Source organism: Corvus moneduloides, chromosome Z (assembly GCF_009650955.1).
Source record: "Corvus moneduloides isolate bCorMon1 chromosome Z, bCorMon1.pri, whole genome shotgun sequence".
Taxonomy (NCBI): Eukaryota; Metazoa; Chordata; class Aves; order Passeriformes; family Corvidae; genus Corvus; species Corvus moneduloides.
This window is the reverse complement of record NC_045511.1, coordinates 7877330-7903127: the sequence shown is the minus strand read 5'-3', so window position 1 is coordinate 7903127 and position 25798 is coordinate 7877330. Positions and strand designations below refer to the sequence as shown.

The 25798-nt window shown below is 35.4% G+C and overlaps 1 protein-coding gene across 6 annotated transcripts in view; it reads right to left on the bottom strand.

The window, feature by feature from the left end:
- The window catches only part of ARL15 (ADP ribosylation factor like GTPase 15), a 251818-nt gene that overhangs the window by 123843 nt on the left and 102177 nt on the right, over positions 1–25798 (bottom strand). The window contains exon 8 of one of the 6 annotated variants that reach the window (XM_032095498.1): positions 12895–21678. The exons of the other annotated variants lie outside the window; for them this stretch is intronic. Within the exon in view, the coding sequence (XP_031951389.1) occupies positions 21673–21678 (6 nt within the window). The 3' untranslated portion in view covers positions 12895–21672. Of the gene's footprint in view, positions 1–12894; positions 21679–25798 lie in introns of those variants that run through there. 6 annotated transcript variants of the gene reach the window in all.

Genomic DNA, 25798 nt, shown 5'->3' with positions numbered 1-25798 from the left:
TATAAGTGATTTCAAAAGAAGCTAATACTATTAAAATTCAGGCGAAATTTATACAGAAAAATATTATTATATCTATTATATTAAAAGTTTATTCTAAAAACTTCTCAAATGTATCAGATTACATTCACAAGTCAAATTCATAGTTCAGCTTCTACCGTTCATTCCCACCATTTCAGCCCAAGTGCAAAATTTGCTCAAAGTTTGCAGTACTCTACATTTTACTCAGAGAAGGAAGAGTCAGGAGGTTTTGGGGGATAGAGAGATGGGAGAATAGAGGCCTGTTAACTGGTCTTTATTTTCCTGAGTATTTTGGTATTTTTTATATTCCTGAATATTTTGATAGTATTTCTTCTAGGTGATCAACGGAAAATGGATAGTGGAATTATTTTTTTTCTTGTATTAAAAAATAGTAATTACTATAGATTACCAAATCATTAGAAATCTCTGAGAGGAGATACATGAGTAGTTTTGCCCTTAACTGCAATTGCTATAGATTAGTACTCCTGCTGGGAATACTCCTGTTTTCTCTTTTATATTATCTGGGAGGAGTTGATTAGGTGATCAGTCCTCAAGTTTTCTTTTAATCCACTAAAATCTCCTGTGGTTCTCAAGTTTCTCTCTCCTTTCCCTGCTGTTTTGTCCCCCGTTTATATTAAGCTGGAAAGTAGCTTTCTTCAGGATGCTATAATGTTAAACAGTCGTTACTGGCATGACAACGTGATTTTTCCTGTCACTAGTGGAGTTTCAGTGGCTTAAAAGAATTGAAAACAACAATCAACCCAACAATTTTTAACCTCCCAACACCCAAATCCCCCCACACACTGAAACAACAACAAAAACAAACTTTCTCGGCACTACTAAGGGAATACGGCAATGTCGAAAGTGATAGTATTTGAAAATATTGGGAGCATTAAGACTGTTAAATCTACTATGCACAATATATAAATAATTTGGAAATTAAAAAAATTTAAAATAAAATGCAATTTTAAAAGGACTGATTCTGAGAGATAAATAAGGCCTGGGATTTCCCTGATTTCTTCTAAGCTATCCCTTCTTTAGGGAACTCTCCATCACAAAGAGAGGAAAAAAGACTAAAACCAAGATGAATGACACAGCTAGACTGAAGTGACTGTGTCCCAAAGTTTTTTGTTCAACCACACGTTCCTGTACCAGGAATTTGACAACCAGTTAAATGCTTGACCTTTATGCAAGAAAGAAGCATGAACATAGGATTTCTTCTCAGAGAAATTTTTTATCCAACCACTTAGAGCATCTATGTGTGGCATTCACTTTTTGGCTCATCTTGGATAAGATGAAGATGCACTCAGAAAAGCTTAATCTTTCCAGAAGAGCAGTAGAGGATGTCAAAGGTGAGTAAGGTTTCCATATACTAAACGACAGATTTTATTGTGTAAAGTCCAAATTCTGTAACACCAGCAAAAAGACTGGGAATAAAGACCAGCACAAACTTGTACACCACAGTAAGACAACTCATTCTTCATAAAAGCACGTATCTTTTCAGCACAGGAAAACTCATGCTGGATGTTACAGGCTTACCCCTCTATTATAATCTCAATCTCCATTGTTTCTAGGAAAAAGGGTCAAAATTCTTTGTGTGATTCTTTATGTGTTTTTTTATTTGTACATATTTCAGTCCTCCTGCCATTTTCTTACTTCTTTAGAAGAATGTTGTTATCCAAACACCTGGATCTGTTGTTTTCTCTGCAATATAACAAGTAATATTTTGTATATTGTATATTCCTGTAGAAGTATTTTATTTGTCTACAGTTACATACACTTAATTGAAGGCAAGAGTGAAAAGTATACTGCTTATGTTCCTTACACCTGACTGTGTCTTACGTTTCTCATGATGAAGAACAGGACCAGCAAAGTCTATACACATTGTAAAGGCCTGTTGAAAAACTACTCACTTCATGATCTAAACTGCTTGCAATAACAGATTATCTGATTAAAAGTCTTTTAACATAAGTAGATAAATTTATCTTGCCTACAGGCATAAATGAGAGTGCATCTGCAAACTTACAATAATGTTTATCTATTGGTCTCTTTAGCAGCTCAATAACATGCACTGAAGAAGCATTTTAATAAAATCATCTGCCTTTTGTAGTTCACAGGAAGGGGGGAATGAAGGAGAAAATGCAGACATCTCCAGTTTTCGTGTAAGCCAACAATTTTAAAAGGGTCTATTACAGTACACTTGGCTCCTGACAAACTACTCGAGAACCTGTCATATGGCATGCCAAGTTCTTTTAAACCTCTGAACAGGTTTATTATTACTGCTCTACAAAGTCTGCAACAAGTCTTGGCAGACCTACCACTCAGAGGCAAGAGGAACACTAGACCAGATGTGTTTAGAATTCAAAAGTGCAAAGTTGCCATTTTCCATTTACAAGTCACCTTTAATCTTTTCAACTAACCTTTCAAACTATAGTCAATCCAGGGTCTTGCCTACTCTAGCAAGACAGATAGATGGAAATGTAATGAGTTCAGTTGTCAGGCTAGCTCTTCATGGGCCAAAACCACTTTTCTAGTATGTTAATTAGCCTTTTGGTAAATCTAACTGAAGACAAACTACAGTGACTAAATGCTGCTGGGCGGCAGAACTACGGTGCACAAATATACACTATTTCAGATAATATTCACTGCAGCACTGCCTGAAGATGTATGTAAAAACACACACACACATCCAGATTAATTCTGGATGATCTTTCCTCTATTCCATACTACCCCTTTCCACCTCAGAGTTCCCAAAAATATCAGGACTGACAAAACTATCATGTTAGAAGTGGCCAGGATGTCACCAATCCTGACCAAATGATCAGTGATAAGAATTTCAAAATGCCACAATTATTAATTTTCAGATGGTCATGTAATGTAATACTGTGGTAATATTTATTAAACTGCTTTTTTTTCAAAAGAGTTTCTGGCTCAGAATCAAGAGAGAAAGAACTTAAGAAAGAAAATTAACAATTAAGATTCCAGAGTATAACTCTTTGGATAACAATGATGGCTCTATCATGTTCAGGACATTACTAATCAGAACAGAAGAGATTTTTTCATATAAGACATATGTCTGTGGTTTGTGGAGGCTAAAGGCTTCTCAGAGGTTTAGAAAACTAGCTAAGATACAAACAATATCACAGTATTTCATAAAGTGCAAGCATTAATACATATCTGAGAATTCACAATAGCGTTTTCTGAAAACACGTACTTTCTCACCCAGAATTCTTTACAAAGATGCAGTTCTCTTCAATCTGAAGTGATCAGATAACAAAGAGTGTATTTTAGTAAATAATTATAAAACTGAGGTAAAGTACTATACTGAATGCACATTAATAAAGGAGTGAATTAATCCCTGAAATACGTTGCCTGAAGGAATAACACAAATTACAATGTTTTTTGGTAATGTGTAAAGTTTTGGGTTTTGGTTTGCTTTTTTTTTAATGGGTGTGTATGTGTCCATGAATTTCACATCATTTTGCTAAGGATTGTAACAAGGGACAAAACATCAAGAATCAGTGAGAGAACAAAGCATCAACAGTTTCTCAACCCCAAAGTACATACGTTTCAAAACATGTCATTTACACTTTCAAAGAAAGCTTACCTCGCAAGGAATAACTGTTGAAATAGGTTAGGTATCCTTTCAGGTATAAATTGCCCATTTGCTATAGGATATATAGATTCCACAGTATTTCTCAAGTGCAAGAAGCTGTGCCTTCATCAGAAACAATGATAATATCTTCAGAAAACATGTTTCCCTGTATTTTGTATGCTACTTCTCTTTCATCAGACAAGTAAACATTACATAACTTAAAAAATTGGACACAAACTGCATTCTCTAGAAAACAGCTCAATATGATGATCACTTCTCAGAAGCAGCTAAGAACACACCACAGACCTTTCAGTGTTTCACTTGTTTGTTTTGAAAGGACTGTTTCTAGCAGAGTAGCTATAGCACAGTATAATGAGCACAGTTTCACGTAGCAATGGATCAATGTTAATCTACGATCAACAAGCATTTTTATGTAAGGCCCTAGCAACTTCAGATGATTTTGAAATATTCACCAACACCCAACAAACTTGACTGAAGAAGCCTTCCAGCCTTCTTGCTTACTGGTGGCATTTGCATGACAGTACTCTTCCACACCACATCTATACAGCCAGTATCTTTGAGAACTTCAACAGTGTAACACCTTGGAGCACTGAATCAGTATTTCAATTTAGATCCTATGCATGGATCGGAGAGTTAAGCTGAAATCTTAAACAGCAACGTTTACAAACAAGGAGCATGCTTCTACAAACTAGGGAGTGTCTTTAGACCATTTCAGCAAAGATGCCTTCTAACAGGATGGTATTATATAGCTGCATTACCTTGTCTAGCATGGCAACCCAATTTCAGGACATTATGTAGGCATTCTACTTCTTCCTAGTATAGACCAAGATGAGTTGCTCAAATGTGGATGACCTTATAGAAGTAAGAATCACACAGTTGGTGCTCTCAACAGCTTATGTACACCTATGCTCATCTTAATGACAAAGATCAGCAGTTGGAAAGGTCATGACTGAGACCTCCCAGGATGATGAAGAAGAGCAGCTAATCATGCCACAAGTTATGCAACTGCTAGGGGGGGGGAGTTCAAAAACCAAAGCAGATAGCTACAAAGACAGGCCTATGTACAACAGATAGATATCTGTATAACTGTAGGGATAAATACTTACCTGTATGCACAGGAACATCAGACAGTGCCAGACACCCTTCTCCTCAGGGGAAACTCAGAACCATGAGATACTGTGCATTTTGCTCTACATGACCACCATATACATTTCTATATACCTCCGAGGTGAACACTGGGATCCGACTCAGAGATTGATGAATGTGAGATTATCCATGTTAATATTCTGATAACGTTATGTCAATGAGGTGAAAGGACAGGCTTATAGGAAACAAAGGGAGAATATTTCTATGGATCAAAGAGAATTCTATTCGCAAACAGAATTTTGGAGCAGGAAACTCACTGGGCAGAAACTCCTTTTACACAGGAATTTTTCCACTGGGGTCATGTAACTCTACTAATCAATAAGTAACTTTCTGAAGACAGTTGAAGAATAAACACACATTGCAAAACATGCCATAAAATGGGAGTTGCTTCTTCTGATGATACAATGAAATATTGCAAATGACACAAATGTCCTCCTACAAATCTTTCTCAGCTTAATGCCAGGACATGTTTGGTTACTGCTTGTCAAATTCATTTTCTCCTTTCAACAAGCACCTCATACAAAAAAAATCCTTATTAATTAATGTTATTATTCCATAGCAACTTCCTTTACACAGTCACAACAAAGATCTGTCCCATCATAATGAGATTACGTAAAATATGCGTCCACCTTAGTTGTATAACACCACCTAAGGTAGGCTTTACATATGCTTCTTTTACCATGTTTTTTTCTGAAACTGTATGCTTTTTGGACAATCAAAAAAATAAAGTTGCCTTCTTCAGTTTAAGAAAGCTGTTTTCATGGTCTTGCTGCTTCTTATCTCCTTAAAGGAGTTATTAGCATTATTCAGAAAGATAGTTGATAAAGAACACTTAACTGTTTAACAATACTCAACAGACAGTTGATTATAGAAAGACATGTCAGTGCACATATGGCAGGCGGATAAATTATGCACATCTGGATTACTTTTGGCAAGAAACACAACTAAGTGTCTAACGCCAAGTTTAGCAATCTGTCACTATCAATATGTGCATTTATTTAAAGACGTCAAGGATTCAAAGTCATATTTTCTATTTCTTCATAAAAGTTCCAGCTCTTCACGAGACGGCAAAACAGGTGACAAAACACATTGCTTAAATTGCCAAAGGCTGTATAAACAGGGAAATTTTTTAACTTACCATGCTTATAGGAGTAGCCAAATTTTCAAATCAACTCTATTCTTCACCAGTTTATATTAGTATCTAATATAACAAGTGGGTATATAATCAAGTTCTGAATACTCAGCCTCAAAACATAGGTGAAAATTTGCTATGTTCAAAGAAAATGAAACAATATGAAGCTATCAGAAAAGTTTCAATTACAACCTTGTTTGTACAGTAACTGATTATTTTTTGTGATAGTTTAATGAGAAAATATACCCATATCTAACTACATTGCCCATAACTAACATTACATACTAAGTAATAGATTTAGCAGTAGGGAGAACTTACAAGCATAAAGGCAAGCATAAAACTGAAGGCTGAGAAGTCATGCTTGTTCTTAATTCAAATCTAAGATAAGTAACCAAAACAGAGAAATACAATTGATATGGATTAACATTTGCCACAGAAAGCAACAGTTGCACATAAAGAAAATTATCAAAAAGCCAGAGCAGTTTTTTCTCAAAAGAACAGAGAGAATAATCAACAAGGCCTTTATAAATCCATAAGTATATTAAAAATATGAAAATCAAAATGAAATTTTGCAGCAAAAAGCCTACTTGCTTTCCTACACATTAAAATCATTCAGTTTATACTAAACAAAGGGAGAAGGGAAAGAAGTAATACCACTGTCTATCATTTTTAATGTAAAAAAAGCTACAAAAATATGATGTAAGAATTTCAAGACTACCCATTGCTTAAAAGAAGGTGAACACCCCCGTAGCCTGATGCTGCTGTTTCTTTGCTATAAGAAATTCCACTCAGATTTAGCTCTATGATCCTATTAGACTCATCCACAGTCCTCTTATGATTTACATCTCTGAAGGGAATAAAACCTCATTCGGTCTCACACTGTCTAGATGTATGGAAAGGCAACATTAAGCCTGCATAAATAAATTTAACTTTTATATTCATATTAATACATGATACATGAAAAATAGAAATGTAGTTGTAACAGAGCCTTAATTACATTCACAAGAAATTTAAATTACTTGAGATAGGTAATAACATTTATTCCAAATACTTACTCAAATTTATATGAATATTTGCCATACCAAAATATAAAAATTTAATTATGTATTTCAAAGCCTAAAACCTTGGCATATTTTCTACATAAGTAGTAGCCATTTACATTTTATTTCACACACACACAGAGGTAAACAAGCAACCACAACAATTCAAATTTTAAAAAATTTATTGATTCACCACCTTATTGAACACTTTATCTGCAGCTTTGAGTGAGTTTTAACCTAGCCAAACATAAGAAAGAGAAACTGAAAGAAACCAGTGAAGAGCGAGTAGAATTATCTGCCTTCCTGATAAGCAATCTCTCCTCTGGTAGAGAAAAAGGTATTGCACTGTTGGGGTTACTGGGAAATTACATTTCATAAAAGCCTTGGGACAAACACGCCAGGCAGCATGAATTCACCCAGGTCTTTGAGAGTTTCACTTAAGATGGATTTTTGTTTGTCTTTTCATTTGTACTTTCCTGCTAGTTCACCTTCTAGCGGATAACAGTACCTACTTCTTACCATAAATAATCTACTTCTCTTGTCTCCAGTACCTCTAAAATTTTCACTCTTCACAAGTACTCAAAGTAAATATGCAAAATTTGGCACAGGCACTTCCCACCACAGAAGGAGTTGAGAAATTCTCCTGACAAGCATGCATAGGGCAATGTTTTAAGCAGATGATTAATTAAATCAAATTGAAAATCTCTTAAAAAGGGTAACTGAAAAGGGTTGCTTACTAGGACAAAAATCTTGAACAGCACTGAAATGAGTAAACACCAAGCTGAACAGTCACTGGTTTGGTATCGACAACACAATTGTTCACACTCCCTATTGGGCACTTGACATGAATTACTTACATGCTAGCTAAAATAAATGGACATAGAACTTGATAACTTCAGTTGTACTATATTTCACTTTAAAATTCTTTTAGCAGACTGGCAATAGTTTACACTGTGTAACAGAGGCTCTTTCTTTGCATAAATATGTTCAGACTCAACTGTGTTTACCCGCGTCTAGACACACTGAAATGTCTTGAATGTTGAACTCTCTACCAGCAGAGGGGGAACCTCTATTGTGATTTCTTTCTTTCAATACTTAAAGGCAATCACAATCTTAAAGGCAGACTTCTAAATCCATTATTTAGCTTCTAGACCATTCTTTTTACAAACCTCATGTATAGGAGTAAGTTAATACTCCTAATTCCCATGGGCATTCAAGACAGAAGACTCAAATTGGCTGACTGTGCTTTTTGCTTTGATCACATCATGAGACAGCATTTCTAAAGCTACTTCTATAATTTTAGCATATACCAGCATGACTGTATGTTAAGAGAACTGTATACATTCAGATTTTTCTCAATCCTCGTTTTAAATTACCTCTTAGCAATTTGTGTAACTCATTTGACTGTCACAATCTTTTACAGGTTTTCTTTGTAGAGAAGAAAGTTCTTCTTTCACAGAAATCAATGTTTCTTCTCCTTGTACTTGAATTTCCAAGCTTTTCAAAACTATGTATCTTCATTATAATTTAGAGTACTTATAAGACTCTTCTATATGGACATAAGCTGGAGAATAGAAATAACCTACTCCCAAAAAGTCTTATGCAGCAAGTCAACAGCAAATATAAGAAACGAACCTATAATTCATACATCTCAATAATTGTAATAACTTCTCCTACTATGATTAATTCTCACCTTAATTTCTTTCCCCCAAAGGATCCCCTTGGATGAAAGCAAACTGTATTAGTTATTAGTAAACAAAACAATGGGTCACTAGCTCTTATGGTCAGAAAGCATTATATTATGTTATTCTAACTGTTAAAAATAAAACCTCTTTCTGACAATAGCAACTGAAAAATTGGACAGTGGCCATTTGCTGGAGAATCCTCAAGGTGGAAGATTTATACATAGAAGCAACTTATGAATTAAAATATTTTAAGTATACACAGGTTTTATCTCATTTATGTATTTTCATTTACATCACCCACAAAAGATGCTCTAGATTGGAGTCATCAGGAAACAGTATTAGGAGGTATAAAACAAGAAACACAGATCTAATGCAATTCAAGAAAATATTGTAAACAGATTCTTTTTTTCTTAAGGGCAAAACATTTTAAGGGCAAAACATTTTTCTCACTTGAAGACAAGTGCCACGAAAATAGAAAAAAATAAAATATCTAAATCCCCATCTAACTTTGCCAAAATCTAATCTGAGAGCTTACATTGTGCTCAAACAAAACTTTGATCATAAATTTCTTTTCAGAGACCAAAATGAATGACAATAGGAAAGCAGGTTTCTATGGCAGGGCAGCTCTGTTAAAGCTTTCAATAACCATGTCAGCTCCCAGGGGCTTTAATTTGCTTCTGTGGTGGCCTTTGTTTTTATCTTTAAAGAATTCAGTAACTACATGACATACATGTACCTAATTTTTTTTTCAGTATTCTTTGGTAAAATTCTAATTGCTCTCAGACACATATTTCTGAGGGATGATGGTCACCAGAGCAGATTTGCAGAGCACCACAGACAGGTGAGGATCTCAGTCTCTGACAAGAAGTCCCAAACGCTGACAATTTCAATTCTTTTGGGGAGGTGAACAGGCAAGCACAGCTCTAATTTTCTGCTTTTTAGTATTCTTCTTTCCACTCAATGCTTGGTGACATTAGCTGGCACACCCTGCCTGTCAATATTTTTTTTTTCTGCAGAAGTAGTTTCATGGGGGAAAAAAAAGAAAGAAAAGGAATTTTCTAGGCCTCTAGTTTGCTTTCCTCCTCTTCATCTCTTCTCCCTTGTTATTTGCCTCTTAAGATGAAAACCTCGGGTCTGCAAAGACAAGCAGGAGCTCACTACTGCATGACAAAAAAACCCCTCTTGTATTTTCTAACAATAGCCTGCCAGCCTCAGAAACAGACTACAAGAGACATGTAGTTTGGTCCTTCTAAGGCAAAATTTATATACTATGTGTAAATAATATTTTCCTAAATATGTATTTCCTAGTGTTATGAAATACAAAAAAGCCAATATGGCCCTAAAATATAGTACCACAGTACAGGAAAACCTTGCAGGATCTAGTACCAAGAACACAATTTAAAGAAGTAAAATGGAGTGATTAGAAGGGTTGTATTGATCCATGCCTGTCACAGAAAACTACAACGATAAAGTTTTATTTTGGAAATATTCCTCAGTGTCTGAAAGCTCATGAAAAGAAAGCTTATGGTGGTGATAGCCATAAGTTGTCCTCTGCAGGAATAGCAAGTATTCCACTCACAAGGTAGATAACGCCAGGCTGAGTGGTGCCCTGAGCAACCTGGGCTAGTGGGCTGGCACTCCTGCCCATGTCAGCGGGGTTGGAACTGGGTGACCTTTAAGGTCCCTTCCAACCCAGGCAGATATTATATCATATCTAGATATCTGTCATATCTAGAAATCCAAATTAAAATCAGAGAGGTTTTAAATAATAAGGTGCCAGAACCAAACTCTTTTTGAAAGACTTTTAATAGCCAAGAAGTAAAAATTCACTCAACAAGAACAGACTTCAATTTTCCTCTTATGAGCCGAAATTTAGACTTGCAGAGTGGTTTTGAGTAAGACAGTTCTAAACATCCTGGTGAGGAATAATCAAATCTGTCCCAGAAAAAAAAAAAAAAAAAAGCTGCAGATATGAAAACATTTCACTATTTCTGAACACTGCACAAAGCATCCATCTAATAAAGTTTGAAGACGCAAGAGAGAAAACTGATAAGAGGTTGTGAGACTGATAGTCCTGATCAGTCCTATCACTGTTGTAGAGGGAGGGTAGTTGTCCGGAGTGCAGTCAGCTGAAAAATGCTATATTTGTGGAATCCTGTGGTGTTTTGCAGGATTTCTGGCAGATTTTTCCCGTATTTCAATAGAACTACATCAGTTGCTTGGTGAGTCTTTTGTGGAGCTCAAATAGAAAATTCCTTTAATAGGTAAAAGGTTGCCACACACTTCAAGTAGTAACACTTTATAGCAGTCTTCAACAAAACTCCCATTGCCTTCTGAAGTGCATCATTGGTCTAAATTAAGAACTAAGTAACTGATAAAGCAACACTTAAATTCCACAAAAGAGACCTGGGATTCAGATTTCAAGCTTTCTTTTCATGGGTAGAAAAACACAGAATTTTATCAAAGTTTGCAAACAACTCCACTGAGCAAGCTAGCTGACACTACTTTTTGCATATTAATAAAAATTAAAGAGTTGTTATCTAAAAGAAATTACATTCTTCATGTATATTCACGCTAATAGTCTGAATAATTGCCCCAAGAGTCTGACTTGGTAATTCTGCAATACTTCCAAATAGAAACAATTTCTTTTTATACACAAGATGAATTAATACTCTATTAAGAACATAAAGTCAAGCAAAAGAAAATGGAAACAAATGAAAAAAAATCTAAACAGTAACAGGAAATTTTAAATCTCTAAGGTAAGGAGAATTACGGTTTTCGAGTCACACACTAGCAAAATGACCATGGATTATTTCTGCATTCTCTAACACCACAGCTGAATTGCCAAGGAGGAAAATGATCACACAAATAGAGAATATTAAATCATCACAGTTCTCAAAAAACATTAAACTCAGAGAATGATTCAACTGTTCTAGGACAGACATCCTTCATAGGAACATACTAATACTAATAATACATACCACAATGGATGAAGCATGCAGAGTAATTTCTTTATGACAGATAACTATTTAGAAGATGCTCTGTATTACCTATGTCTCAGGAAATTCAACAGTGCCACTTCAGAACTTGAAAGTGCTATATTTATTTCCAATTATTACAATAAAAGATAATACAAACTGAGACCAAAGAAATCAACATCTTTTTCAAAGGGTCAAGAAAGGTTTTGAATGACACAATGTTGAAGTGTCAAGAGAACAACACTACCTCTTTCAATTAATTTGCAGCTATTGCTCTCCAACAGGTTATAAAGTGACATTATAGTTATAGAAGTACACTAAAAACTGTATTTTTAATATAAATTCAAAATTTAAACCCAATTTTAATCCAAAGAAACAAAATTAATTTTCAGATGCATAAAACAACCTAGTAAGTTTTGACAGATTTTTCCAGCATTTCTTTAGTCAACTAACACAGTGAGTGCCTGGTAGAGAACCCTGAGCAGGGCAAGTCAACTGTTCTTTCATTGCCTGATCACAACAGCCTGACAAAACACACTGTATTCTCAAGCACTTCCAGTTACCCATTGCAGGTTCTTCAGATACAAACTCTCATTGGAATCACCAATAATTAAAAGGCCACTAGCTTTGTGGTTGTAGCTGATAAGTCTACCAGTGCTTAAATTACTGTAAAATTAACAGCAGACTGCTTCCTTACCTCAGAGATGACAAGCAATTACATTAAAAGACTGACATGCTCCAATACTAAACTCCTATTTCAGTTAAACAGGTAAGTACAGGGAGCAAGATGCACGAAAAAGACACAGACATCCTTCCATCTAAAAACCCTAAAGAAAGGGTGCAGCGTAGCCACAGATGTAACTCCAGTCATCTCTGGTATAACGACTTACACCTGAGGTCTCTCTTTAACTCAGATTTTGTAAACATGAGAAGAAAATTGAGTAGAAAGAACAGAACCACAATTATGAATCTGAAACTTCCTGAGAAGGGCAGTTCTGCAAAATATTTTTTATCCAAGAAGCCAGATTTCCAGTCTTTCCACTAGCATGCTTCTACCTAGGACAAGTTTCTCCTCTTTCATGATATCTGATTCCTCCCTCCAATCCCTCTCTGTCTGAATTGTCTCTGTTTTAGGGCTCAGATATATACGCTACTTGTTTTGTCCTCAAATGCCTTAGGGAGATTCAGAGCCATGCACAGCCTGATCAATACCAGACAGAAGAGGATTTAAACACCAGACCACGACTGAACCAAACTAACACAAAGAGGTGCCACATACCCCACAGACACAGGAGATTTTTTAATTCTCTCTCAGCCAGGTTCTACCAAAAGTGGAGGCGGTGCTTTGCCATTGTTTGAATGCAGTCCACTTCTGCAGCATTCATCCCTCTGCACAGGGTCACGGATTGATGATCTGATGCCTTCTACATGCTCAAAAAACATCAGCCAAACCCTGAGCTTTACTACCCACAAAAACAGACCCTTTGAGCTTTGACCCAGTTTGGTTACTAACAGCCTGTAAGGATATTCCTAACTAAACCCTGCTGTCAAGTAAATACCAACAAACCAACATGTAACAAACCAAAAAACTTAATTAAATGTTCCTGATTTCAAAACAGGCAGTTCTTCAGTCAATAAACATTTCTTCTAATGCTACAAGTAAGTGAAAGGTGACTAACAGGCAAAAGACTTTTTAAATGTCTGGCAAGTTTGGAGAGGGTTTGGAAGGAATAAGCTTGCCAAAAACTGCTGGCAAGCACACTCCCTACAACAGCCAGCAATGGATATCCAAGCATGCATTTTTGCTTCCTTTCCCAGACATAGTATTACCACCCCCACCTTCTTATTTATGCAGGGAAAGGGTGGCATTATTGAATTTGTTTTCTTAGTTAAGCAAATTTTTTTCCTATTGCACAGAAGGAATGACTTCCAAATGGAGAGATAGCCAAATACATCTGGGGAACATTTTAAGTCCATTTTACAGGTACTAAAAACTGAATTGTCAGAGTCCATTGGCAGAACATAACACTTCACTTTTATGCAACGTATTAGTTACCACATTCCCAGTTTAGGACAGTTTGAGAGTTATACCTCTCAAATATAGCCATGAGATGCAAATAATGGCTTCAGAGAAATGTAAGAATGCACACCCATTTTCTTTAGGAAAAGAGCACCTGCAACTACTTCTATATTTTCCTTCTTCTGCTCTGCTAAACTTTGTGTTTGCCTCCTATACATGACATGGATTAAGTCATAGCTACTTCACACTGTTAAGGATTTTACAGTGGATAACCCATGGGAACTGTAGCTTAACCTGAAGGAAGGTTTTGCTGGAGGTTTTATATCATGACATACAGATAAAAAGGAAAAACTTCTAATGTTGCATTCTAGTGCCTATATCAAAAGTTAACATCTCTGTCTTACAAGAAATGCTTTCTAAAAATGCAACTGTGTACTAGAAAAAAAAAATTTCCAAAAGCCCGCATTTGGCTATATCCCCTCTTCTTTTGTGAACTGTCTTTCTGAAGCAAGCAACAATATTACCATCAAAAAAGAACTTAATCTTTTCATATAATACCTGGCAAGTTCATGTGAAAACAATCTATGTGGCAGCAAAATTGTTGTGTTTTTTAAAAGCGTTTCCAAGCACCAAACTGCAAAAACTATTCCCATCTTAAGGAAAGCTAGGAAGAAAATATGAAAATTTCCCTTTTCTTCAGATGGGTAAGTAATATTTACTCTTCCAAAGCCTGTGATGGGCAGTATCGATAATATACTCTTGGACTGACTTTTTTTTATAAGCCAATTTTGAAATACTGCTCCAGTGTCTTGATTCCTAAACACACACCCGCAAAAATTAGTCCAGCAAGATGACATTAGTCTCTTCTCGCTGACCAAATGCTTTGTAATAAGCAGATTGGCGGAGATGACTTAATTCAGACACACTGAGTAACTGAATAATTAAATCAAATAGAAGAGCTAATAAAGAGTGCATAGAGACTGCACAGACAACATTATTTAGGGAATGGAGAAAGTCAATAGAAAGAGAATAGTAGTAAGGCTTAAATGTGCCTTGACTCAGTATTCTGATTTGTTAAACATTTTCCCATCTTTTTATGCCCTAATAAGTTTCCATTGACTAACATGACCTAAAGCTACTGAGAAAGCTAGCTGAGTGCAGAGTTTCCTAGAATGTATCTCCACCAAGATGCTACAACTAAATATCAGTTAAAATAACTGAGAAAATGGAAGCATATATACCACAGCAAATTTTTTTGAGACTAGTCTCTGGGTATAGTAACAATTAAGCCACTTTGAACACCATGCTGTTTCAAAATAAACTAATTCTATTCCAAATTCTAATAACAAGTGAATTTTAAAATGTGTTAGAAACAACAGTGACATACTGGGGAATTAGTCGAGAAATGCAGCACTGAATACAAAAAAAGTACTTTGCTACCCACATTCAACTGTCACTTAAACCTCAGGTTATCAGGAGGTAAAACTATATACCATACATTCACTGTAAACAAAAAATGACCAAGATGAACCAAAAATAATCTGGCACCACATATTAATACCTAATCCAATACAAGTTAAAGCCAGAAGTTAATGTTCAATGTGAACACTGAAGCCTGACATCCTGTTGTCTTCTCTTCCCTTCAACCAAGAAGAGACACTCCCTTAACATGAAATTATTTGAATGATCAATACGAGCGCAGCCCCTGAGATCAGGTAAGAAATACAGACTTCATTATGAGTCAGTTGTTCTCAGCTGCTTAATTTCTTGTATTTCTAATTGCAACAAGACACAAGGATCAAGACAACAACCTCTGTCTATGAAGTACACTCTAGAAGTTAACATATATGCGGCAATAGTGAAAACCAGACTTTTGACAGCCAACAGGAGTAAGAATCTATTAGTGAAACTTCTGGTAGCAGACAGAAAGAAGTACCTTACCCCTAAGACCACTCATTTGTTTTATTACCTACTGCTACAATGAACAATGATAATAAAGCTAAAAGCTGCACTTAGATTTTCATTAAAGCAGCCAGATCAGAAATAGCAATGATGGGAGTTTGCTATGAGTTAAAAGCTATCAATTCAACTGTTTGTACTCTTCAAATCATGGAGAATCAGGCCACTGCCAAGTAAGTGAATGAAACAGAAGAGTAAATGCAAATTCAGGAACAGGTAGCTTAAAGTTTTTGGTTTTGTGATTGCAAAGCAGCAGGCTGTTAAGTCCAATTCAAGTGTTCAGAAGCAAGCTTTAATATTAGGAAAACTAACTCTTTAGTATATAAAGACAATTTTTATGTCTGTCTGTATTTGTAAATTTAAGATAAATCTATGCCTATTTCAAGACCAAAGGCATGAAGATTCATGTTCACTCCAGGAGAAATAATCAAGGATATGAGGAAAAAGAAGTACCATAACATGCTGAAGAAGATTAAAAATCTACATTCCTGGGCAAGTAGTGCTAAAATTTTATTTTTACATACATATGCATGTCTGGATATACATCTGTGTGTGCATTTAATAAACACAAATAAAAATTATATATTATACAAACACGTGTACACATACACTCTACAGATCTCAAAATAAGCAGCACGGGCACATAATTAAGGGGTCCCCAGGGCTCATAAAGAAAGTGCAACGACCTTGTTAGTGTTTGGCCTTTCTTTCGCACCCAGTCTCATTGTAAAACAGTCAACCATGAAAGTACTTTAAAAAGCTGGTTTTCTTTTTATTTACAGCATGATTTTATAATGTACCATTCATGTTTTATAGAAGCTGGTACTTCTGTATATCTTTCTGCCAAATTCAACATGAACCACAAACTTTCTAATTTACAACTTTCAGAAATTTGAATGCTTTTGAATACCAGGATTTTCAACTTTGCAATTTAATGACAACCCTGCCTTTGGCCTTTCCTGACCTGTTGTGAAGTAAATCAGGCACACTAATGTGGGCTAACAAGTCTTTTTCACACTGTTCGATCACCCTGCATCTTTTTTCTCAGCAGACACCGCCTCTCTCCCACTCTCTGTCTAGCCATCCTCCCTCAAAGCAAACAAAATGGTCACTGTAACCCTGCATTACTGCTCATTAGATCACAGGTTAGTCAAGTGGAACTGCCCGAGGTTCCCAAAGGAGAGCTATACTTCAAAAATCTGTCCATGTCAAATGAAGAAAAAACCCCTGAGCGTGGGGTCACCCAGATCAATGATCAAAAGAGACTGAGAATAGTGGAGGGAAAAAAAGAAAAAAAAAAAGAAAAAAGAAAAAAAAAAAAAAGAAGAAAAAAAAAAAAGCCCTTTTTTTGTAAAAAAACAGCCTTCTGTATAATAAATCAGAATAGAAAGATACGAAGCTTTTTTTTTCCCCTTTAACAACAGTCCATTTTGGCTTTAAAATGTTTTTCTTGTTTTTCAGAAGATTTTACAAGAGTAAGAGTATTTTTAAAGTGTTAAGAGGGAGGTTTTCATAAAACCCAGACTTACTTTAAGAAAATTAGCAAGAGGAATAATAATGGAAGATATTGGAGATTTTCTCTGCATCCTATAAATACTTTACTATTCCAAAACAAGTCAACATCAATTTTCATTCAATTATGACTTTAATTTAAACAAAACATACATTCTGAACTTCATGAGAAATGATGCAGGTAGCATGTCTACAAAAAAAGGTATTCAGGCAAAACTACATAGTTTGAACTCTTCTGGTACATGACAGATGTGCAGGCACGTGCAATACTTCAAGAATGTGCAGTACCATTTCTGTAGCCTCTGTTCACCTTTTAAGTACATAGGGCAATTTATTAGTAACAACCACAAAAACAAAAAAGCCCAAACCAAATAAAAATGTTTTAAAATATAGTAATAATTTTAAGTAATAAATTTTGATACACAGAACAGATCAAACTACTCAATGAAGAGTACTGACTGTTTCACAAGGTTCTGTGCACACACACATTATAGAGATCCATGCATAACTCTGCTTATTCAAAATGAGTTATGTATTTCTAAAACAACAAACATACAGTGTCACTAATGAAGACACTGTTGCAGCTAAAGGGACCTGATTGTTTCCTGCAATATGGTGACAGAGCATCCTTTTGTTTACAGCTCTGAAAAGATTTCTTTTCCTGCCCTAGGGAGTAACTCAAATTTCACTCTTACTCCCTTTATCCTCAGCCATGAGTAAAGGCATAATTAGGAACAAGGAACAAAGGTAAACAAATTGGAACTACATTTGTAGTAGATTTGTAGTTAATATATGGTCTGTTGTAAAAGCATTACTGCAACAGAACAAAGCTATAGGAAATCAAAAGAAAGAAATCCTTAAAGTACTTAAATGCTTCATGTAATGTAGTAAACAATCTCCTAGCATTTATTACCACAGTAACATAAAAACCAAAATGAGACTGTAAATGCTGTTATAATACATTATGAAAAAATATTGAAAAAAAGTTTACAGAATAAGCTTGTATTACCAGAGAGACGGATGGAACAACTTATTTTTAAATAAACAATGCAACTGTAGCAAATATATAACAATATATGCAGTAATCCCAATTATCCACCACTATAGATATTGTGGATGAAATGAACAGCCTTTTAATTAAAGCTCATTCACTAATGCAGGCTGGGCTTTTTGCTGTTTTTTTTTATCAGTTTGCACTACACTGTGTATTAATACTTGAAATGAAATTTCAGCATGCATTAACTTGAAAGATGCCCACACATTAATACTGAGTCTTTACTTCTAAGACAGAATTAATACAGCACAGGCTTTCTGACCCTTTCAACTTTGCATCTAATCAGAATCTGAACAACTAAATATAAAGAAAAGATCCGAAAAATCAAAGATACTGAGAAATATGTAGTCTTAGCTATGGATTATTCAGTACACTGTCAATACTCTATTTTTGAAAACACTAGGAAAAAATATAAGGATGATGCGGGTAAATCTGGATAATAGATGAAGACCTTTTCAAGTAAAAAAATTGCTTAAATTTGCCTTTTTTAAAAAACATGTTACCTAGTTAATTTGTATGATCCTCCAAAAAGTTATTTTCTAGACTAATTCAAAATTTCAGGGAGTTCAGATTCTAACAGAAGAAGTTACTGTTTCATGTCAGACTGCTGTAATAGATTTTCTAAACATTTGAACTATTTTGAGAAAACATTTACGCTTATAAAGATTCCAGCATGACTAATGATATGCTGCAGTATCAACAAATCACCATTAGAATAATGTCGTTACATTCAAAACCCTGCTTCTAGTCTTATGACGACGATTGTTCCCAGATGCTAGAGTGGATAATTCAAGTTTCTTCAGAAGCATGTCTGCATCTGCTGCTGAATCACTGCAAGAAGCGGATGGGAAAATGGTTTCCTCTTTTTGAACCAAATGTCATTATGCACTGAACAGAAGTGGTTTCTGAGGAAATAATGAATACTGTTCTCAGCCTACATTGCTATAGAAGAAGGTCTTCAATGGGTCCAATTTTCTTTAAGCAAAATCTCTGAGTACTGCATCCTCATCATCCCTGAACTGTGGGGCCCTTCACTACTTTTGAATTTGCAGAACTCCATTCCATTCTTCATTTTTGTTTGAACCCCCAGAATGCTCTCTACTCACCTCTTCTACTTTACTGCCAGTAAAGTCTTGGGAAGTAACAGGTAAAGAGGTGCATGAGACTTGTCACCAGTCCCCTTCCATTCCTCCTGCTACTCCTTATCTCTGCTTCATTCCATTTGCAAAAACAACAGTGTCCCGTCCAGCAATCAAGCTCATAGCAATCTTTGATTTTTGACTTACATCACACCCAGAGAGCATCCAAGATTCTTCCAAGAGCATAATGGCTTGAAAGAATCCCAGGGTAAAAAAAAATGAGTTCAAAACTGAGAATGAATAGGAAGGTATTTAATCTCACTTTACAGCAGTATGTGTTTCCTTCTTGGCCTTTGGCAACTATAGCATTGTTTCAGTAACATCCACAACACTGATGCAAATACGATCCTTTCCCCATCCTGTCACTTGGAAACACATAATTGTTTCATGAATTCCCACATATACGCCAACATCTCCATGTGCAGAGGTTTATGGTTTGTTTTTGCTCATAGGAATTTTATGCTCAAGCACCTAAAGGAGATTCAGCCTCTGATGGGCCAATGATGCCTCAATTTTCAGGTTTGCCTTCCCTCATGCTGTAGCTCACATTCAAGAGAAATTCTCCTCAAGCATCTTCAGAAATGTTGAGTTTCATAAGGAACAGAAAGCCTCCCATACTCAGGCTGAGCTCTGAGCACCTTCTATTTGATGCAGTTTTTAAGAAACTCTGCATACACATATTCCCAGCAAGGTATTCAGGGCATTGGTAACTACAGACAATATTAATCTATGCTACATCACAGTGCAGGTTGTACTGATGCAGCTAAAATTTTTCTAGTTTTGTGGCACATAACTAAAATCCAATTTGAAATATTTACATAGATATAAAATGGATAGATTTTCCCCTGCTATTGTTGAACTTCCCTGACACGACCAATAAAGATGCTCATCATGATTTCCCATGTGTGTGAGTGCCTAATTCCTGTAGAATGGACTGTGGCCAGAAATTAATTTCACTGCATACCTACTCTAATGGAATGAAGATTATGTGATCACGATAGCCTTGAAAATTATTTTTTTTTTAATATACCTCTATATTGAGTATCAAATATAAATTATGTAGTTCAACTACAAAAAATGAGCTTTCTCCTTTCTAAATACAAGGTTCACAGTATATTTAACTTGCCTTTAATTAGCAAACTTATTTTAGCACTAAAAACAAAAATAGAAGAGAAGGGTAAGTCCTCATCTTTTAAAAAGCAGCAGCTTGTATTACTGAACTCAAGATTTCATTCTAATACATATAAGATGGATGTTTGAAAGAAAAACACATACTAAATCACTTTTACAATAGCAGAGTTTTCACAAACTCGATCCAAGGCATTACTAAATACTTTTCCATTCTTTTTTCAACTGATCCTGAGACCATTTTTGCTAAAATGGTAGAGTTATATTTAGAAAGTACTTATATAGCCACTATTTAGTTCCATTTGTAATAGCTATTAATTCTGAAAGAAATACATCTTCTCTTGTTCATGTAAGATGTCACTAATGGCAATTAAATTTTTGAGCATTCAAGAATTCCCCAGAACAGCAACATCACAGACAGAGAGGCTCAAAAGGATCATAATGACTGTGTGGTCAGATTCGCATCCAACAGGCCTCAGGATTTCATTTAATTCTCTACTAAACTGCACTTTTGACCAAGCAAAAAAGGTTTCACAAACAACTGTAAAAAGCTGTGCTCTTCTCCAACAGTCTTTACTGAATAGCATAAAAGCATTTGCAAGCATACAAATATTTATGAAAAGCATTTACTAAAATATGAATATAGATTTGTATCTGAAAGCATGTTAAACTTTCTCTCACAAATTTGCTTTTTATTTATAAAGGCTGTGCTCTACCTTTACAGCCACTGTGTTTAGTTCTGCAAGTGCAGCCAACTCCTTCTCTTTGAATGACATTTTCTCTCTTCTTTCTTTGCTTGGAAGTCAACGAAGATACTAAATTTTCAAAGCACATAGTGAAAATAAATGCTTCTTTCCTATCTTTCTCTCAAGTCCAGTAAAAAAAATTGGACACCTACTCTAAAATATCCATTGTTAAGAGGGAAAAGTTATTTTCCAGTATTGCTTGTATAATCTTCCTCTACTGTGGTTCAGGGTAGGGGGATAAGCAAAAAAGCATGAGAAGTAAGGTGATAGGTAGAAGGGTCTAAGTCTCATTGGATTTTAGAGTTCCACACCTCCAACTTTCTGCACCACTTCTACTTTTACACCTTCCTCCAACCTCTTATTTGTGCCTGTATGCCAATTTATCCAATTGTCTTCTCATCCGAGTCTACTCAAAAGTAAGACCTTGATGAAGGATGGTAGTTAAGTAATTTTTAGGTCCAAACCAGTTCATCACATGGCCACACAGTCAGACTGTCTGTCACACCTGAAAGATGGCAGAGACAAGCAAACCAATACTGCTGATTAAAGAAATACTCCAAGTACACACCATCTACATACATATAAAACAAACATTTGGAGACTCAAACTGTAAAAGTCCATGCCTGATATTCAAAACTATATATAGCAATACTCCTCAAAATCTACCCCATGATATGCAGCTGCTTTTTTTTCAGAACTGTACCTGGCACCATTAGCTACAAAGGGCCATTCACAAGATTTATTTCTCTAAGTTCAGTTTGATGTTGTGAAATTGGGGTGTGTGGACAGTACTTCCACTCCTGTCTCTTAGCCACTCTACTCCTACTCCTTATGCCCTTGTACATTGCATAATATATGCACATTTTCAGGTGTGCTCAAGCATTTGTTTTGGTATCCTCAGGAACATCGTTCCAAATCAGAGTTTCTAGAGGCAGTCTTTGAACTCATTTCCTTGCAGACTAACATATTTGCCAAGAGCACAACTAGGAATTTACTATTCAGAGAGGCACTGCTCCTTGTTAAGTTTTTGTTTCTTTGTCCCACATACACTGGGACAGCAGTATTAAGCTGTACTAAGCAATATTATTCATCAAAAAAGATCAACCATACCAATTCATCTTTTCATCTAATGAAAATATGTTGATGATTTTATATATTATGGCTTTTTTTAGTTTAAAACATAATTGAAACACAAATTCATGTAAAGAAAAGGTGTGGTTACTGTTTGGGTTCAGTTTTGCAACTGTATGAAATTCCTTGCTGTTCACATTTACCTAGGATATAGATGTACTCTCATTTACTTAAATTGCTTATCTTTTTATATTGCATTTCATATATATTATTTTTATTACAGGATCCTTTTATATCTAAATCATCTTCCTAATAGGTATGAAGAAATTTTTAATCAGAATGGAAGGTCATATGAGACATGCAAATAGGAGTTACTTCTGCATTGTTCTAAACAGGGCAAAACTAATATTGTCTAAACACCAGTTTAATAATATTCTCCTCTGCTGCAAATGTGTTCATAACTGAAGTCTGACATATAACTCTTCTGTTCCCTCAAAGGCCACAGTTGTGAAGGAAGCAGCCAATACTCAAACTAGTAGAGTCCAGATCCAAAACAATCTTCAAATATCAGGGGATACACCTTGGACGAAAAAGAAGTATTTGCAGTGAGGGGATTGCAAATATTAAGGTCACTAAGGTCACTATGATCTCAAAACAGGGTAGGAATCTATATTTTGGCTATTTACTGCACTAATCTGAAGATAAATAATCTCAGAAACAGATTCTTGAGGAACTAAAAATCTGTCCCCAATTTAACTTCGCTCTGGATGTCCCTGTCATAAAGTACACAGATTTGCAACAGCTGGTCTTTGAAAACTCAGATTCAAGAGGCTTGACCAGGGTGAGGATGGGACAGACTGCAGAGAAAAGTTTCATTTTCACTCTTGATTTTAGGCTAAGTTTTTGTAGTACTTGCTCCTGAAGAAAATACATGCTCAAAACTGTTAGCTAAGATACTGCAGACTCTCTGAAGCTAAACCTCTTTAGGTGTCACTGTTCAATGCAGTTTTTCAGACTGCTAGTAATGACATCTATAACTCATACACTGAAAGGGTTTCCAAAAAGAAACCATTTTCCCCTAACTAGCAGAAACCACAAAAGGCATGAACTATGGAAAAACAGTACAAAGACATTGGAATATAAAGAAGTGATTACATCCTGAAATTGACCCTGTCATACACAGCCAACTTGGACCAGGCAGGCCCAGAAAGCCCAGTTTCTAGAGTGTTCCAGATCCCTACCACCAGTAAGAGCCACCACAAATGCTGGCAAACCCGAGCATTCTCCTGCAAAGGTTATCTAGCTTTAAGATATTTAAGGCTTCAAGAAGACATTGCTTATCTACCAAATTATTTCTAGACATAAACAACAGAGAAGAAACTGGCAGAGTAATAGATAACAGCCCTCATAGCCCTAAGGTGGCTCTTTTCATAAGGAGAGTCACCTTCCACTATTCTGCTAGCAGAAAACCCAATGAAACAACTGTCAGCAATTCAAAATCCATATATTCTCAAACAGATAAATACATCACAATTCATGCAAATATGCAATGAACCTTTCACACTCACTTTTGAAAATACTGTTTGCAATTAAAAGGGGTTTTTTTTAAATCTTGCTCTATCAAATAAAAAAGAAAAATCAAAATGACTCTCCTGTGGAGTTTCACACCGCCATCAATTCAACTTTAAAGTAAGGTCTTGTTTGCAAGGAAAGAAACAGCACTTGTGATCAGCACAAGCTTTCCACATTATTTTATTCATGACAACCATATTTAAAACAACAGTATAATCTTAAAATAGGCTGAGAATAGGTTGATTCACTGTTAACTAGTAAATCTATATCAAAAAGTTCAAACATTTTTTTAAATGGGAATTTAGAACAGATATTCAGTGCTTTCTCCTGAGTTTTCAAGTGGTCACCCATTTAAATACATGAAAGAAATGTACTAGTTGCCTGAATTTTTGGATAATTGAAGAAAAACCCACCAACAGGTTACAATCTATGAATGTGTTCGTGTATATGGTCTTGGAATAGAATAGTTCAAATGGAGTGGACCTACACTGATCATCTAGCACAACAACAATCTTAAAGACAGCCTTAAATACAAAAAAATAAACATCCCAAAGTCAACATACTGCCAAACAAGTAGCTGCTCCATCAGTGAACTGGAAAAACTAGTTCAATTTGGTTCAGTTCTATATAGCTTCCAGCAGTCCTGTATACATTCAGACAAGAGTCCAGAATAGCCTGCTCTTAAAATATAGTGCCTACCAACAACTTCCAACATATGCAGCTCCAAAATATTACTCTGATCTGGGAGAAAAGTGTCTCTCTCTGCACATTGGTTCAACTGAGAAGAATCCACTGCAATATCGAGCTTCTGGTACACAGAAGTAGTAGACACTCCAAAATAAAACTCAACAAGTTGAAAATCACAGAAATGCCTGTTCCCTTTCAAAGCAATTTGAAGCCCTTTTATCACCATCACTATCCTGCAATATTTTAAGCTTGTAACAGAAATCTGACTAATCAAAACCAGTTTTGATAATCAAAAGTAGTCTTGTGTGGAAAAGCAAAAGCACATTCCATCAACAAGATACTTATTTTAAAAAACATATAATTAAGTAAACTGTTTTGGAACTGTACCCTGTATTTTGGAAACCATGGCCAAACTGATAATGCCACCACCTTCCCTCATATGCTGAGTAACTGAATTTATTTTTCACTTATACAAAGTTTTATTGACTATTTCATAAGGTTTCCAAAAGTACAGTCAGAACTGACTTACGTATGATTAGTTCTTCATTACTGTAATTTTAATCTGAAGTAAGATTATTTTGGAGCAAACCTATTTAGTCAAATACAATTGTAACAGTTTTACAGCCTAGTTAATATACGCAGTCTTTATTTCAGCATGGCTCTGTTGAAATCACTTAGCAGATATTTGAAAATGTCTAAATAAGAGCTATTGTCACAGGAAAAACAAAACAACTTACAAATATCTTCGACATGGGAAGATGGAATAACCACCATGGAAGTCTACGTAAGAGAAATATGAAGGACATCTTCATTTATAGTTTCTACAATGAAATTTCAAGCTTACTCTCTTGATTTCATTTTAAAATCAAAATATAACCAGGAAACAGCTAACCAGAAACTGAACTCAGGGAAAAAAGGATTACATTTACTGATTAGTATTTCAGCTTGGCTCCTCCTGTTATTTTCCCTGGTCACTTCAGTAATATGAAGCATATTCTGCAAAATGAATTAGGTTAAATTGCATTTCATAAATTAAGTAAGTTATTTGGATATTTTTGCAAGTATCTATTATAGCTGTGAATTGAACCATTCATGAGATTGCTTATTACTTACAGCACGCGGGCTCTACAATACCATTTCTACCTAAGCAATGCAAGGAAAAAACCACATTAAACAAAGTACAACGTTTTTAAAAATTGAAGCAACTGCACTTCCCAATAATAAATATAACTAACATCTGTTGCAGAAACTGCTTGGCACTTGCACAGTTTTGTGAAGAATTTTTGTTATAGATA